The sequence below is a fragment of the Lichenostomus cassidix genome, chromosome 4 (assembly GCF_008360975.1).
Source record: "Lichenostomus cassidix isolate B80296 chromosome 4, HeHo_3.0, whole genome shotgun sequence".
NCBI classification, from domain to species: Eukaryota; Metazoa; Chordata; class Aves; order Passeriformes; family Meliphagidae; genus Lichenostomus; species Lichenostomus cassidix.
In genome coordinates, this window is record NC_139484.1 from 68,976,824 (window position 1) to 68,993,422 (window position 16,599).

The 16,599-nt window shown below is 38.2% G+C and overlaps 1 protein-coding gene across 1 annotated transcript in view; it reads right to left on the reverse strand.

Moving 5' to 3' along the window:
* STK32B (serine/threonine kinase 32B) overlaps positions 1-16,599 on the reverse strand; it is a 157,921-nt gene that overhangs the window by 122,354 nt on the left and 18,968 nt on the right. The window contains exon 2 of the mRNA XM_085059801.1: positions 6,448-6,503. Coding sequence (XP_084915927.1) covers positions 6,448-6,503 — 56 coding nt within the window. The remainder of the gene's footprint in view (positions 1-6,447; positions 6,504-16,599) is intronic.

Here is a 16,599-nt window from a genome sequence, read left to right on the forward strand (position 1 = left end):
ACTCTGTCATGGAAAATCTGAATATTGTTGATGCCCTTAAGATAACTAAAGGTTCATGTTTATATGGAAAGAACCCTGGCTGTGGTACAATGGGGAATTGTGTTTGGCCTTTTGGGAAAGAAAAAGTAACAAGTGGGATCGAGCTGAAACTGAGTGGGAAATGAAGGAATGGAAATGAATTGATCAGGCTCCCACAAGTCCTTCAAAGGCATAAGCAAAATTTTCAGGGGCAAATCCTGACATCCTGTCTCAGAATTTGAGGAGCTTTCAATTTAGTGAGTCAAATTATAAAGTACAACATTTGAGGATTTTAGCTCAGAATCTAAGTCCAGAAGTTCAGTCACTTACATGAGTTTGCATGATGACTTTTCATTTGCAACTTGGCCAAGAGTTAGGTGTTTGCAGAAGTCTCCCACTCCATTACATAAAAAGCCTCCCTACTGAAGGGTTGACTAGAGAGACTGCTGAGAGAATGGGGTAAATTTTACTGAGCTGAGAATTACAGGTTTGGACCAATGTGGCAAACCAAGATCATGTGCAGCTCCTAAATATGTAATGTAAACAGGTTTTGAAACACTGCTGTGACTCCAGAAGGCACTCAGTTCTTTTAGCTAGCAGTAAGGACAAGGGTGTTCAGCACAGCTGAAACAGACCTTCTGTTGTTGGTAGAAGCTTGCCTAACACACAGCTTCAAAGCAGAATGATAGTAAACATTTTCTAGCAATGCATACCCATGCAAATCTTTTAACGTGGTTAAAAAAATCAATAAAAAATCAATTTTAATGAATATAATAAAGCTACTTCCTGCTAAAGATCAGGAAACACAACCTCCATCCATATTGATGTTATTGTGAAAAATGCCTGACGCTGCTATGACAGCACTGGGTCATAGTGGAGATCCTCCTTGGCACTTCTACCTGCTGGCTGTCAGCTCTTCTCCTGGGTAGGACATCAATGGATGGAAACTTTCCATTAATGGAAGAAAGAAAGGAAAAGCCCTTAAGCTCTTCTCACATGTGCAGTCTCAATGAGAAATTTTTAAGTTGGGGTTTTTTTATTGTTCCAAAGGAGCAATTTTAAAATGGGTATAAACAGGTGCTCTGGCATCTCAACAAAAAAAAAAAAAAATCCGTGATGACTCATTATGATAAAAGTCTGTTCAGAATTGCCTTATTTACATGTATCAGTATGGAAACCTGTCACACATTCTCTTTCCATTTTTCTGTGAATGTCATTTACCAAAGCCCAGACAGTGTGATGATTCAGAGCAAATATATGTCGTGAACTCAACAACTCTCCAGCTCTGTAGTGGGCAGAGAGGGACAGGAACATAAGGTATGGATCTAAACAGGTACAGAGGACTATCTCTGTCCCTGGAATGGTTTCCCTTCTAACGCCCCCTGAAGACCCTGTAGATTGCTAGCTTATAGGCATCTGTGTTGTAAAAGTTTAAAGGCAGAAATTATGAATCCCCATTAATTTTCCCTGGAGTTGTATCATGATTATTTTGAGAAATCTCTCGTGAAAATATTTCCCTTCTAAAGAGGGGATTTCTGCATGTTTTAGCTGCCATCACATGGTGCTATCTTTTACTGTTTCTGAGAGAAGGTAAGAGTGAATTGCCTTAAACCCTATCAGGCTAGAAGAAATGTGACCAGAGAATGACTTGGAGTCACTTTCCCTCAGAGCAGGGGAAGGAAACCAATAGATTACAGCTGCAGGGCTAATCTTCATTTTTCAAAAGCAACATGTGCTATGGTCTCCACTTCTAAACTACCTTCTTGGATTTCCTCTGATTTCATATGCAAAAAAAAAAAGGAGAACCTACATATTGAGTTTAATTTGCAGATTAAGAGGTCACACAGACACAGTGCTGTGGGTGACAAACTGCCCTATGGGCTATTGCAGAATTAGTATGTGAAGTGAGAGAGTTATGCTAAGTAAAACTGGGACAGAATTCACTAAAGATTTGCTGAACAAAACTGCATAATGCTGTGTTGGCTGAGCAACAGTGGGTAGCTTCAACAAAGTTCTTCTCAGAGCAAAAGATGGGGATGGCTGACATATTGGACTTGCTGCAAAACACAGATTGCTCCTGTTTCCCACCAGAAGAGACTCAGAGTTTCTATGTGCATGGTCTGGAAAGAACTAGGTGCACTCAGTCTGAATTTGGCACATGAGCACTTGGACCTCTCCAGCTGCCACATGACGTGGTTACATGCCAGGTCATCAAAGAGGAGAGATGCAAACCCACAGTCAGAGAAACCTCTGCACAAGGTCCCTGTCAGGTGGAGAGCTGGCAGCTGGAGTGCACACTCACCCATGCTCCTGTGTGATATTCTGCATCTCATGCCACCAGCTGAGATGGGGAAGCTGCAGCTGCCCTGAGGAGTCCCAGCCCAGCAGAGGGGCTGAAAGCACTCACCCCAACACAGAGGACTACAAGACTGAGATCAGATCTATGCTTTACACTCCAGGTGGGAATTGATGAATCTGCTATTGAGCATCTGCCTGAAATACTGCTATCTTTTCTATTCTAACCCCTGTGCTCTGAAAAAATAGTTATCAAAGAAGTAGTTCTCATAGCTCTGTCTAAAAGCAGAGCTGGAGAGATTTACACAAAGAAGTTGGAGAATGGATATCAGAAGTTTGTCTTTAGACTACCAGGGGATTTCCTTTAAATAGGGAGATTCATTCCCAGATTCCCCTGAGCAAAGCATGACATCTGGAGCAGCTGAAACATCTGCTTAGTATCCTTTCATATTAACTCAAGCTAAAAAATAGGTTGTTGTACTGTCAAACAATATTATTATTCTGCAGTTGTGCATTATGTTGCTTTTAGGATAGCAACTTTTTTTTTTTAAGTATTTTGCATATTATTTACTAAAGTACTCTAAGTAAGTGCAGACGTGTTTCTGGGCTCCCATCTGGTTTACACCACTGTAATTTCAATTACTTCATCACAGGAAGTCACAGTTTTATACAACCAAATTAATCAGAGCTAAGTCTTGCATCTCAGCATCTTAGACAAACAGGAGAGAGTTTGTACATTGAAATTACAATTTGAATTTAATTTAAGGAGGTCAGATTGTTCAATATACCTACTCTCATGAACAGAGAACTCAAAGAAAATTGGTACAATAATATCTCTGAGAGCTAGTTGTTACATCTGAATACAAATTATTTTGCAGCAGTAACCCTGCAATTACATGGTTATTGTTGCAGTAAAGGACAATGAGAATTCTTGTATTTCAATCCTCGTTGGATTTGTACTTATTGGATGATCTTCAAATATATAATTTTTGCAATATTTTGTTTGAGAAGAGTGCTAGCTCTACATATAACAAAATAGAAAAAAATATCCAGATTAAGCAGGAGAGAGCACTTCTAAGGTATTTCATGTCTCTGTCTCTAATATCTCTGCCCTTACAAAGGGACCCTCACCCTTCCACATCATTTTCCTACATGCTTTGTGAAGGCTTGTTGCCTGATTTTGATCCACTCTTCTCCATGGCATTCAGGAAACTGGTCAATACAATATTTTGTACAATATTTTCTACAATATTTCTAGAAATATCTAATTTTCTTACAGATTTATATGAGTGTGGTTCCTGTGAACCTGCTTTGGGGAATCCATATTGGTGAAAATAGAGTTGCACAATCCTCAGAGACCATGTTTAAAGTACGAGTTCCCTCTAAACTTAAATCCTTATTTTGCAGTTGTCAAATGCAACAGGAAAGTCCTTGGTTTCACAGGCTTTTTTTTTTTTCCCAGATGAGTACAGGCTTCTGACAAATCACCTTGTTTTTCCTTCCATGGGCAAGGGAAAAAAAAGAAACCCCTTTTAAAGTGACCTATTATAACACAGCCAAAAGAACAACATGGTAAATCCATCACCATTTCAAGCATCTGTGAGTCAGTCTTGCCTTCATCGTTCATTTAGAATCCTCACTGCTGGCAACTTTTCCTCTTATTGTCCTTCTGGATGTAGCCAGCAGCAGAAAATATCAAATAAAGGTGCAAGACTGTTAATCTCTATTGTTGGGTGTTTACTGCTTGGGGTCTGTTGTGCTGTAGCATCTCACAGCATATAACACCATGTTCAGTATCACGCTTCCCTTAAACTGCCTGCTTCCTTTATGGCTCCTGTGTGGCCTTTTCTGCTTTCTGAGAGCAATAGGATGTTTTAAGACATGCTCTATTTTTTTATTTTATTGCTCTTGGTACAGTATCTCCCTCTCTCTCTCTCAATATTTCTTAAATTACTCTGGTTGCTACAGCAACCTCAGGCCTCTGCAGGATGTTGCTGCAGGAGGTATCTGACATGGCAGAGCTCTACTCTACACTGCACAGAGCTCAAGGTGATGCTCAGCTCCTCACCTCCTCCCCTGGGCCTGGCTGCTCCAGCAGCTGTGATCTGTCCCCCCAGCTGCCTTCAGAATTCAGCTGCCTGCCTCTGCCTTTGCCATTTTCAATTCACAGTAGCAGCATTTGCTGTTGCAGGAATTCCTAGGCCATTTGGCATCAAATGTTTTGTATCTCCAGGGCTTGTCTTTTCTGAGAAGTGGCCACCTGCTTTCCCTCTGTACTCACTGCTGCTTGGGGACTCAGTCAGAGCAGGTGCTGTCTCATAGACACTGTAACATGCTTTTCAGAAAAAGATAACATCACAACAGTGTTGCAGAAGGTATGAAATAGGTGTGGAGAGAAGAGAAACCACGAGCATGCTCTTTTTTCTGGAAACAAACAGGCTCACTTCAAAGGTGTCCTTTGAGAGCTCAGGTTGCACCTTGGCACAGGACAGATAAAGGAGGTGAGCTCTGAGCCTGTGTGGGACCATCACAGCCACAGCTTCTCTGTAAGGTGGCAGCTCTTCGGTCAAGCCAAGGGACAGGCAAGCTGTGACAGAGTGTGTGTGATCACTGACTGAGCAGTTTCCACATTCCTGGGCACATGCAGACCTCCCTGGTGTATTATCTGGGCAGACAGAGTGGCACAGATCAGTGCAGGGATCAGTGGTACCCAAGCACTGCTCTAAAAGTAGCTTTTCTGGGTTCAGTGACCTTGCTTTGCTAAGGAGGTGAAGGTAGCTCTTTGCTTATGCTTTGGTGTCTTCATAAATAACAGCATACTTTTTTTTTTAATTTTTGTGCAAGACCTTTAAGCTAGTTATGCTTAGCATATTCCAGTTGCTGGTGATTCAAAGTACATTGGAAGAGGGCAAGTTAGAAATTCTGATGAAACTGGCTTTATTTCTGTAGTAAAATTTGCCTTTTAAGTAAATTCAGAAGCAGACAATTTTAAAAACTCCAATCAAAAATGCTGAACTCTAAGTAGCTGTGAGGGCCAGCAAGATTTGGATATATCTTTAACTCCTTTTCCTGTACCCAACTTGCACTCTTGGACCTCTGTTTGGCTGACATGGTATTCCATCCCAGTATTGTGATAATAAACAATCACAGATCTCTGCTGCCCTCATTTTTAAGGGATTCTTAAGTACCATTTTGCCCAAGCAGCATATTCTCCTATTGACCTCAAAGAGGGCTTCCTTTGAAAACTACTGAATTGAGTAAGGACCATGCTGTTCTGCAAGAAGTATTTCTGGCCTCTCTAAAGTTGAAGTCATTGTTCTGCACGGAGGCCAGGAAACAGCAAAATCCTTTGTGTGTTCTTAATGCTTGACTACAGAAGTGCTTCACCAGCAATGAGCTGCCACATACTCAGGAATCACTGAAATCAAGATCTAGATGGCTGTTTGATCAGTCATGTGAGCAAGTATCAGTTATATTTCACCTTCAAATGTATTCCTGTGAGAAATGGTTTCTCATACTTCTAAAATATTATTTTCTCTGACTGCATGGCTTTGTATTTACCTGTATTAAAATTTAAAACCTTGTTGTAATCACTAGTATGGGAAAGAAAGGTTGTCTACTCAATGTAAACAAACCATTAATCTTCTCTGTTTCAGAAAAATCCTGTTGAATTGAACAAACATTTACTCAATGATCATAATTATAGTGTATATCAGTTTATACAGTCCCAAGTGGATTTAATCTATGTAAAGTGCATTTAAATTACTGCAAATATTTTGAAGACACAAATAAGTCCAGAGACTTAAGAACAAGATCACTCTGGTGGACTATCTAAAGCAGTCTGCTCCTACCTTTTCATTCATTTTTGTTTTCAGGACAGATTTCTAAATTCTGCTAATCTCCACTGGGGAGGAATTAATTATCATAATAATTTTTGCTCTATTAATTTTAGTGAAGGTATTATGATAGAAATAATTTAATGACCAGTCAGACTCAAATCATACTGGTGCTCAGATATCTTTAAGAAGGAAAAGGCTACAGAACATTTTGCTGCACTGCAATTAAGTCATACCAGAAAAACACAAAAGTATTCCCTATTAGACTTTTAACTGCTAAAAATAAGATGTTTCTTACCTTTCCAAAACTCCCTTTCCCAATAGCCCGCAATATTTGAAAGTGGTCAAAGTTAACTGCAAAATAAAGGAGAGAAGAAAAGGAAAATAGTTTGTAGCATGCTAAGTCAGAGTCAGAAACCAGATAGGAAAAGAAATTACAGTGTGTCCAACTAATGTCTTTTTACCATGTGGTGTTCAATTTTTCTCTTAAAACACCAAATATATTTAATAGCCAGCAAAGAGGAAGCTTTAAAACATGCTGCATTCATTTGGTTCATCAGTTCATTTTGCTCCAGTGCCCCCAGTGCCCAGTACCTTCAAAAAGCAATATTTCTCTCTCCTAACCAAGTAACAAGACAAAAGTTAACATTATGCAGCCATTAGCAAAAACTGCTCAGCATTTTCCAGAAACATTGAGATCTATTAAAAGGATCCTGAATAATTCAGGTAACACCATCTACCTACTGATGCATAATAGCATAAGGTTAATATTTTTACAGTAATCACTCTTCAGGATAAAGCCCATATTCTGCCACACTGATGGAAGCTTGTCCCATGATGAGCTAGTATGATCAACCTCTTCAACATTTTCCACCTTAATGCAATACATAATGCTAATATTGTAAGACTATTTTATAAATGTAGCATAAGTTTATTTTGAGAGATTTCATTTTAGCTTGGCAGTAAAAGGGATTTACTTGCACTTTGTGAAAATCTGACAGCACAGCCTGCCCTAGACACTGAAGTGCTTTGCTGTGAGGGTGAGTGAGATTTCATTTCTCAGAAATGCCATTATTACTTGTGTTGCATGAGATTAAACACAGCATGACCTTCAAATCTCTGTTCCATTGGTAGATCTGGTGGTTTTAAAAAAAACTCCAGCAACATCCTGAACAAATTTGATGCAAAGTCACCGAAATGCAAACATGACAATGTGTGATACAGTTTTTGCAGTCACTTGTCAGAAACTAATCACACTAGGAGTTCAATCCAGTGAACCAGAGATGACAAAGTTCAGTGCAACTTAACAGCATTTTTTAAAATTAAAACTTCCTTGTGTTCCTGGCTTTGGCCATGAACCTTCATCTATGAGCCTCCCATGGATATAACAGTAATTGGCAAAATTGTGGAGACAGACTGCCACTGGAAAAATCATAGAACCATAGAATGGACCTTAAAGATTATCTTGTTCTAACCCTCCTGCCCTGGGCAAGGACACTTGCCCCTAGACCAGTTTCTCAAAGCCCATCCAACCTGGCCTTGAACACTTCCAGAGGTGAGGCAACCACAGCTTCTCCAGGTAACCTCTTCCAGGTCCACACAACAGATACAAAAAAAATATGGCTCACATCAAAATGAACAAGAAAATCCTGCAAAACTCAGAATACTTTAAATATTTGCCTAAAAATTATATCATCTCAAGCTAAGCTTTGCATAGAAAATTGAAAGATTGATAGATACCAAGCCACTAAAAAGGGTTAATATCTTGCTTTCTCTGCTGCAATGATATCTCATTTACACTATTAACACCACAAAGCATTTGTTTATTTATACTTGCTTACACTGCCTTCAAGGAAACATGGTTGCTCCTTTCATTAGTGCAGCTATAGCAACCTGGTAATTGCTGGAGACAAATCTAACCCAGAGCTGACAGAGCCAAGAGCAGCAGACTCCAGTCTACAGAAAACAAAGATGGTGAATGTAGCAGCTTTAGAGTCTGGATACTGAAATTAAAATGCATAACCTTGTAAAGAATTTATCAGCCGCTTGGAAACTGAAAATAGGAACAAAAATTTTGTGCTGAATCCTGTAAGAATGAAGGTTACCCAGATGTTTGAGAAGCAAGCGTTTGTCAGCAGCCTGCAGCTGGGGTCTCTGCTGACAGTTTTCAACAGTGGAGCACTGCCTTGTAGTTCTTTCTGGTCTTGATGCCTGACGGGTTTTTTGTCCTTTTTCATGATACTTTTATACCCTTTTATATATACTCTTTACCCTTTCCCATTCCTGTACTTTTCACTCCCTATATCTTAGCCCACATGTTTATAACCCTTGTACTCCAGCCTTGCTCAGAAATCTTTGGAGAAGACAAAACAATCTCCACAATCTCAAGAACATGAAGCACCAACCTTGAAAGAGCCCCATCACTGGGACATGTTTTTGTAAACTAAGTTGTAACCTTTTTGGAGGGAGGTCATTTGAATAAGGGGGCAATTACTTCATCTGTTAGGTTTCTTATTGGGAAATTTTAGATAGGTATGCTAATTGGTGAGGTCCATAAAATGACACTTTCATTGTACCTGGGGGCTCTTTTCATGATGGTGCACCTGGAATCCTGTTAAACCAAGGTAACACCCTTTTCCTGGAATCCTATTAAACCAAGGTAATACCCTTTTCCTATACTGCATGTCTGCCTCTCAAATTTTTTTACCAGCAATTTTAGGCATCAGTTCGATGAACAAAACAGTCAGCTCAGCAAAACCACCTTCCCCATGAACTTACATCCACTTCAGTCCTGTTCCCATGTCATCCCTCCCAAGTGCATGACTGGGCTGTCCAAGATGAGCCTTAATTTAGGTAGGAATTTAACACAGTGTTGAAAACATTCCAAACAATCTCATTAATATCTTTGATGGGAAAAATTCATCCAAAAATTCAGCACAGCATGCTGGTGTTTTCTGTGTCATTCCTTTGCTTTCAAACTTTCTCATGTTTCCTGCTTAGTTTGCTAAATCTTTTAACAAACACATTCCTTATAAAAAGCTTATTTTGAGTTTGTTCTTTACCTTGCAGTCACTCAGCTGAGTCCAGTTCCCCAAAGAAGTGAAAAGTTGTTGAAACATTCTGTAATTATCTCAATTTCAGTGAAGCTACATTACAATAATACTTGACTATATTATATACTGAAGCCTGATGTATTTTGAAATGCATCAGTTTGAAAAAATTATTTTGTTTTTGTAAAACCAAGATTAAGCATTTATCTTTAGCTATGAGAAGAACATTTTTTATTGTCCATATAACTTCTATTTCTCTGTACTTCCTTCTTTCATGTGTTTATTGATCTGAATGACTAGAGCAACTAAATTTTTAAATTTGATTTAATTGTAAATAGGACTTCCATAAGAATGAAATTATTAAATGAGGCAATAGACCATGGAATTGAAGATGGATTAGTGGAAACCTAAATAAGTTGTTAAAAATCATAGGCACAACAACTGGTGAAATCTTCTTAATTTCTATGTTTAACTTGAATAGAAAATAGGATGTCATATTTTCATATCTTCATTCAGAAAAAAAAAGATTATTTTGTTTCTGTAGCTCACAGTCCCACAAGCCTTATTTAAATTAAGGTACAACGAGTGTAATGCCTTTTTTGCAAGAGAAAATAAAGACAATTTTAAATGACTGAGGAAATATGTAAACATTTCTGAGCCTGCATCTAAAATGAGCAAGGTTTGCAGCCTTTGTGGTTCTCTGCAAAGGGATAATTCACTACAGCAAGACTCAGTCTCTTTTGATCCTTCAAACATACAACATTGCAGATTCACAAACTGAGGAAATTCCTACTTGGGATATTAGGAAAGAGTAAGAAATGGGCTACCTTGCAGCTGAGACCAATATCAAATTCACTGAGTAAACCTAAGATGATCTAAGTAACAATCCCGTCTAGAACAGAGCAGCACAGCCCTGGCAGCAGTGAAGGGTTGAGCTGAGTTCACTGCTACCTTGGTACTACATTAGCCATACACTTCAGGTGTTTACCTCAGACGTTTTTAATCTCACACTCACAAAATTTTTGTCTGTTTTTTTCACCTGAAAAAAAAACCAACTTTTTTTCAGGTTCTGTACGTGCTTTTTTGTCTTTTCTGGCGAAAATTCAATGCCAAAATATCACCACTTACTCTGAGAAGAATTACAGCTCATCATGACCTCTGTAATTTCCAATGTTGAAAATATCACCAAGGTCAGACACTGCCATTTCCTCTGTGCAATGAGGAGATCACAAGTATTAAACTCTTGTCCTCCAAAACATGGCATGTCTAGTTGTTGTGGTGCCTGGTGGTGTGGCTAATGACATTTTTCTAGTGCAAAGCCCCACTGAGATAATGGTGTGGCTGGCAAAGGGCATTTTCTTCAGTGTCAGTAATATGACTATTACTGTCATGAAAATAGCTTTCTTTGTACTTTTTACTCAAGAGAAAAAAATATATTTCCAACTTTTTGAACACTTCTTTCATTTGATTACCACAGCATACTTTGGAGGTCTTATACCTTGGCTCTGAATTTGAGTCTGAAATATTTTCAGAAAATAAGATTAGTTTATATTGTCTTCAGGAAATTTTTCATAGAGGTAAACCCACAGAATGAAACTTATTAACAACCCTATGAGAGAGTTTCTTTCCAGTTTCTTTGATTTCCTCCAGTTTGGAAAAATCAAGTGTTATAAATCTCCCTTCCCCCATTTCCCACCTTCATCCTTTAAGAAGTTGCCATTAATTCAAAACCAAGAAGGAATATGGAATAAACCAGATATTTTGATAACTAAGAGACAAAATAGATCAGCATTTTTGACATCTTGTTTCATGTTACGGTATTAGAGCAAAGGATGCCTGTTAATTTCAGCAATGTGCTATATATATACATTGAAATAATTTGTTTCTTTCCATTTAGTCATATTCAAATAAATCTTAAATTCATTCAATTGCACAGGTTCAATTTCCTATTAACAACTTTTAGTGCAAGCATACCTTACTTGGATTAGAATCACAGTTTTGAATTAGCCCCATGTAGAGCATTTTCCAGTAGTTTGATCTTGAACAAATAAAAGCCAGATGAGGACAATGGGATTCACAAGCTGAATTATAGGTTTCATCCTGCTTGCCAGGAAAAGCAAAAAAATGTGGTCCTAACCATTACAGATACATGGTCAAATGTATTAGTGTACTAAAAAAACTTATCAGAAATATCTAGTATGATGGTGCAGTGGTTTGTGACTGAATTACACACAGGAGCCCCTCTACTGCCACAGCCTTCTCCTGTGACCTTAGGCAAGAGCTGCAATATCCTCTGCCACCGTCTGTAGAAAAATGAATCATTACATCACCAAGCAGCTGTAAAATTAGGTATAGAAAGTATCTTAGAGCTCAGACCCACAAGTAATTGGGAGAGTAGTAAGAGCCAATTCAGGTCACAGTGCTTTCTAAAAGCACTGTGAAGACTGAAAGCCATTTTTAAGGAGTGAGAAGTCTACCCCAGTGTGGAAGTGGAGGTACAGAAATCAGTAGAGTGACTCAAACCCCACACATCATCTTGTGGCAGAGCTGAGAAGGGAACCTGACTTCTGCTTCATGCCACACCTTCTCAGGCATGTCTTCCAAACTGCAGCAGCCCTGATGGAGCAGATGTTTGGTATAAAACTTTCTAGTGAATGATAAAATAAATATTTCTAGCTCCACTCTTCCCTGAGGATAAAGTATACTTTGGGGTAAATATTCACCTCACAGACTATTGGGTTTGAACAACCATGCTGCAAAAACATTGGATAGTTGTAGTGGAAATGCCTATTCTTTTATTAACCAGCATTATATACATAATGATATATGTTTAAACAATGAAATATTTCATATGCATTCACCTCTGCTGCATTATTCTCAAGTGCTATGGTTACTTGAACCAAAAAAAAAAAGAATTCCATCAACAACAGACCATTATGTATTATGTGTTTGATTTATGATCTCACAAAAGAACAAAACATTTTTACCCTTTCACTTGCAGTTTTACTGGTTTAAAATATTCTCATGTTACACATCATTTGTTCAAGTGTAAATTACATTTAGCTACAGAGGCAATATAAATGCTGGGTGGATTCTAGATAGAGCTGGTATCTGTTTTCTTGCTGCAGCTGAGGAATATTTACAGCCTGTATATGTAATTTGTCCAAATACATTCAATAACCATTACCTGAAAGGACTTTGTATCTCCTAGAGAAAATATCCAATTGAACGAGGCCAAAGCACAGGCATACACATGCTTTGCAGAATGAAAACTAAAGTAGAGGCCATTCTGGAAGAACTTGATAAGCTGAATACAGACTCTCCTTCCCTGGTTGAGTCCCACTGATTTATTTGGACTGTCTGGGAGTAGCCAAAACCAGAACATGAGCACTAAGGCATTAGGAGGTGTACAGTAAAGCCACATTTTTAACACAGTGAGCATTTCAGCATGTCAACCTTCATTCTCACTGATCTCAAGAGAAAACAGGAACAAAGATATGTGATGTGGCTGTTAGCCAAGAAAACAGATTTTTATTTAAGTCTGAGCGCTGCCTTGCAGGTCTGTTTTGGGGTGGTCTAATGCTTCCTGTTTCTGTGAATCAGGAAAACAGAATAATAACTAAATCAAATTTCCTTCTAGATTTAGCCTGTATGGTTTGCCCTGAGACTCACTGGATAGCACTGCTATTAGGATTTCAGACTAGTTCTGCAATCTTCCTTCTACGTCTGTTTGCTTTTCAGATGCTCCAGGCTTTTCCAGGGAGAGCCAGAGGCTGTGCTGACAGAACCTCAGTAGATCTTTACAGCCATCAGATCTTGTTGAAATTGTTACAGTCCTTCCACACTAAACACATAAGATGAGTAACCAAGTGGACACAGTCATATATATTCAATATACATAATAAAATCCCCTGCTTGAATGAGCATGGATAGGACAAACATGAACAGTGCCTAAAAATCAAGTTAAGGGTCATAAAATGGTTTGGGTAGTCATAAAGAGTCACATTCCATCATGCTCTGTTCATGGCAAGTGCAGTAGTGAAGAAGGATACTGCTTAAATTAAGGAAGAAATGCATTTCTGCTGACAGAATGATAAAGCTTGGCTTGTCTTTGAAGTGAACAAAGAGTACATATCTTCATAGCCTCATAGGTTTCTGAGTAAAATGAGATATTACTACACATTATTTGACTGGGAAACTTACTTCTTAGGAAGAGATACATAACAAAAAAAGACATTTCAGAGCTGTTTTTATCTCACTAATCATGAATTGTGGTGTTTTCTATCACATTTAGGGACTTTGTATTTAAATTGCTTTACAAGGTCTCAATTCTTCATAATTAATGAGTGCTTTAGTCTCAAGATAAACTGTTTCTAATTATGTTAATACTTTTATAATTATTCAGACCTTCTTTGAAATTAGGAAGAATTTAAGATCTTTGCAGGCCAAACAAATTTTATATAAAATTCAGCTCATTTTGTTTTGAACTTTACAATGCATTTTAGTCAGATCATGTTTGCGTACTTTCTTCAATCAGAGTGAAACACTTCTGCATTATCAAAACGCTTTCATTTCAGAACCCTTGACTTATCCAAAGTGGCTTTATTGTAATAAATAATTTCTGTATTTTGCTTTCTTGTTGAGCTCTTGGGCTGGGCTACATTTCACTTTCCTGGGTGTCCTCACAGCTTGCATGACCTGTGCTCTGCTCCCTCTGAGCTGGTGGCGTGTTGGGCTATGGGAGCTTTGAACAGGTACAAGATTTGGATCTACAGAAGGGGATACAAGGATCAGATTCCAATACCTTTGAAGAAGTGTCATAGCACAGAAATGTAGTCCAGCTTTGAACTGTGCCAGAATGAAACCTGGAAAGGTAAACTTGAATTCTGTTCAAACTTTCAAAACCAGCTTTGCCTTCTCAGCATAAGGCTTACATTTTGTAAAGGAAAATAACAGCATTTTGATTTGGCAACAAGCTTCATTATTCATTAAGATCTTTTTCAGGGGGAAGGTCTGTTTCAAAGAAAAGAAATCAGGGTGTCAGAGCTCCTTGTTATCTGCCATCTATGTCATATTTCAAACAAGACATAGTGGAAGCAACCTTTTCCCATATTAAAATGGGGAGAAAAACTCAGTACCAGGGTGTTGGAAAACCAACACTGTAATTTTATTTGTATCTCTCTTATTTCTATATTCCATCAATAAATAGCTGATAGCATAGATAAAAGATTGGGCTAAAGAACATCTACTGTGGTACATTACAGAAATTCTGATTTCCTTATGTCAATCCTCCTGCATAGCAGTACTTCACATGCAATTTAGCTACACGTTTGGTGAAATTCACAGAATATTTAGACCATGAATCGTTTTTTCATCAAAAGCAGTGCAAGCATCATGGGGTTCTACACTGTAATCAGTAAAATCCACCTCACATCACATCATTAAAAAGAGTGGGGTTTTCCCTAAATGGTTGGGGAATTTTCTGAATATGTTAGTTAAAATGAATACTGGAAAGAGCTACAAGAGCCTACCACTTTTCAAAATGCTATAAAAACAGACTAGAAAAATTTGGTGAATCAGCTAATAATTTACGCTGTTATAGAAACAAGCATGTGTTGCCACAACCAGAAGTAAAATTGAAACTCTAAAGAAAATTAGCATTTGAAAGTAACCAAGCTGCTAAGTAGAAAAGATGCAAGGACTGATTCTCAAAACTGTTCTTCCCTTTCAGTTCTGCAAAAGAACATGATTGTATTTCTAATGCTATTCAGTAAAAGCTGTAAAAAAACCTAAGAGATTTTGCATTCACAAGGAAACTGCAACTCCTTGGTAAACAAGAATCTGTTTGAACCCAGGATCAAATGAAAATTTCTCTCCACAGCTGCTTATACCCCTAATAATCCAAATTAAAACGATACAGCCATTAAATACATCTATTCTGAAAAATACATCAGGCAAACACCTGAAGCCTGTAAAACAGTTTGCTCTTCAGACAAGTAGAACAGGCTGCAAATCATTACAGCTTTTCTCTGAGGGAAGTTTAAGCTGAAACTGCTGACTGCCATCCCACAATCTCAAGAGCCTGTTGGAGAAACTGGAGGTATATCACCACACCAAAAATCAAGAAAAGTCATCTGATGCTTTTAGGGATGTGGGTGTCAACTTCTGTGAGCCCTGGAGGGATTTGCCTGCCAGCCACTGAGCTCAGCACAGAGTCTCAGAGCTGCAAAGTGCAGCAGGATTTTGGTGTAAGAACACAGTCATTAGTTTTTGCCCAAATTCTACTGAAAGGTTGCCCATAGCTTCACCAGAAGCACCAGCAGCTGCAGGGGTTGCTGTTATTGTTATCCCATGGAAAAACAAAAAAAACTGTTGCTCTGTGGAAGGTGTGGGGATGTTTAGCTGCTGCTTTGCTCCACGAGGATTTTAACACAGGTTGGATGAAATTAGCTCTTCTGTCTGAAGGACTGAGCACAAATAGGTGTTTACTGGCAAAGATTAATTGTACTGATCAGAAGAGCTCTTGTGGCTGCATATCTCTCCCAGGGTGTTTCTTGGGAGCATTAGATTAAAAAATAAAGTTAATTTTCATATCTTTATGCCTCTTTAAAACTAGTCCAATTTGTTACCATAACAATTCCTAATTGGAGATTTTGGTGTGTTGCCTCTGTCTTCAGACAGCTTACTCTGTTTCAGAGGCAGACAGCAGCACTCTCAGGTGGCTGGGGAAAAAAAGGATTAATTGAAAAGCTGATTCTTGCCTGTGATGGCTTGTGTGAGCAAAGGCAGGAAGAGGTGAGAGGAAAACTATTCTTTTAAATAAATAATCTCAATCTGAAGGATACAAAGCAATACGAAAGTTCTGGTTTTTTGGGTAAAAATGTGATTGCAACTCCAATGAAAGCAAACAGAAAGTTACCTAGTTTTGGAGTTTTTCTCATCTTTTTGCTTTGTGCTTTCTTTCCATTCTTCCTCTTTTTTATTGGAGAAGCAAGTGAAAGAACTACAAAATCAAAAGTTCTTCACTGATCTCAACTGAAATGAAAATTTTCTGGGTATTGATTCATGATGATTTCTGCATTACTATTATTGCTGTCTTTGACCATATAGAGTGTGTGAATTTCTGATACTTTTTTTTCTGAAACGAGAACATTTCAAGAAATTCTACTTTTAATTTTGCTTTTGGCTTTTCATAGGAAGGATTTCTATTTTCATACAGCCTAATAATGAGAGGAAGTAGACAATATTTATATTTCCCAACATCAGAAACAGAACTTACATGTTTTAGACCCTACACACATACCAAATTTCTCTCAAAGACCATCTCACCAACACTGTATTTTAGCCCTTTCTGATCCTTTTCATGTGATGCTATGACAAGAGCACATGATCATCCAGGT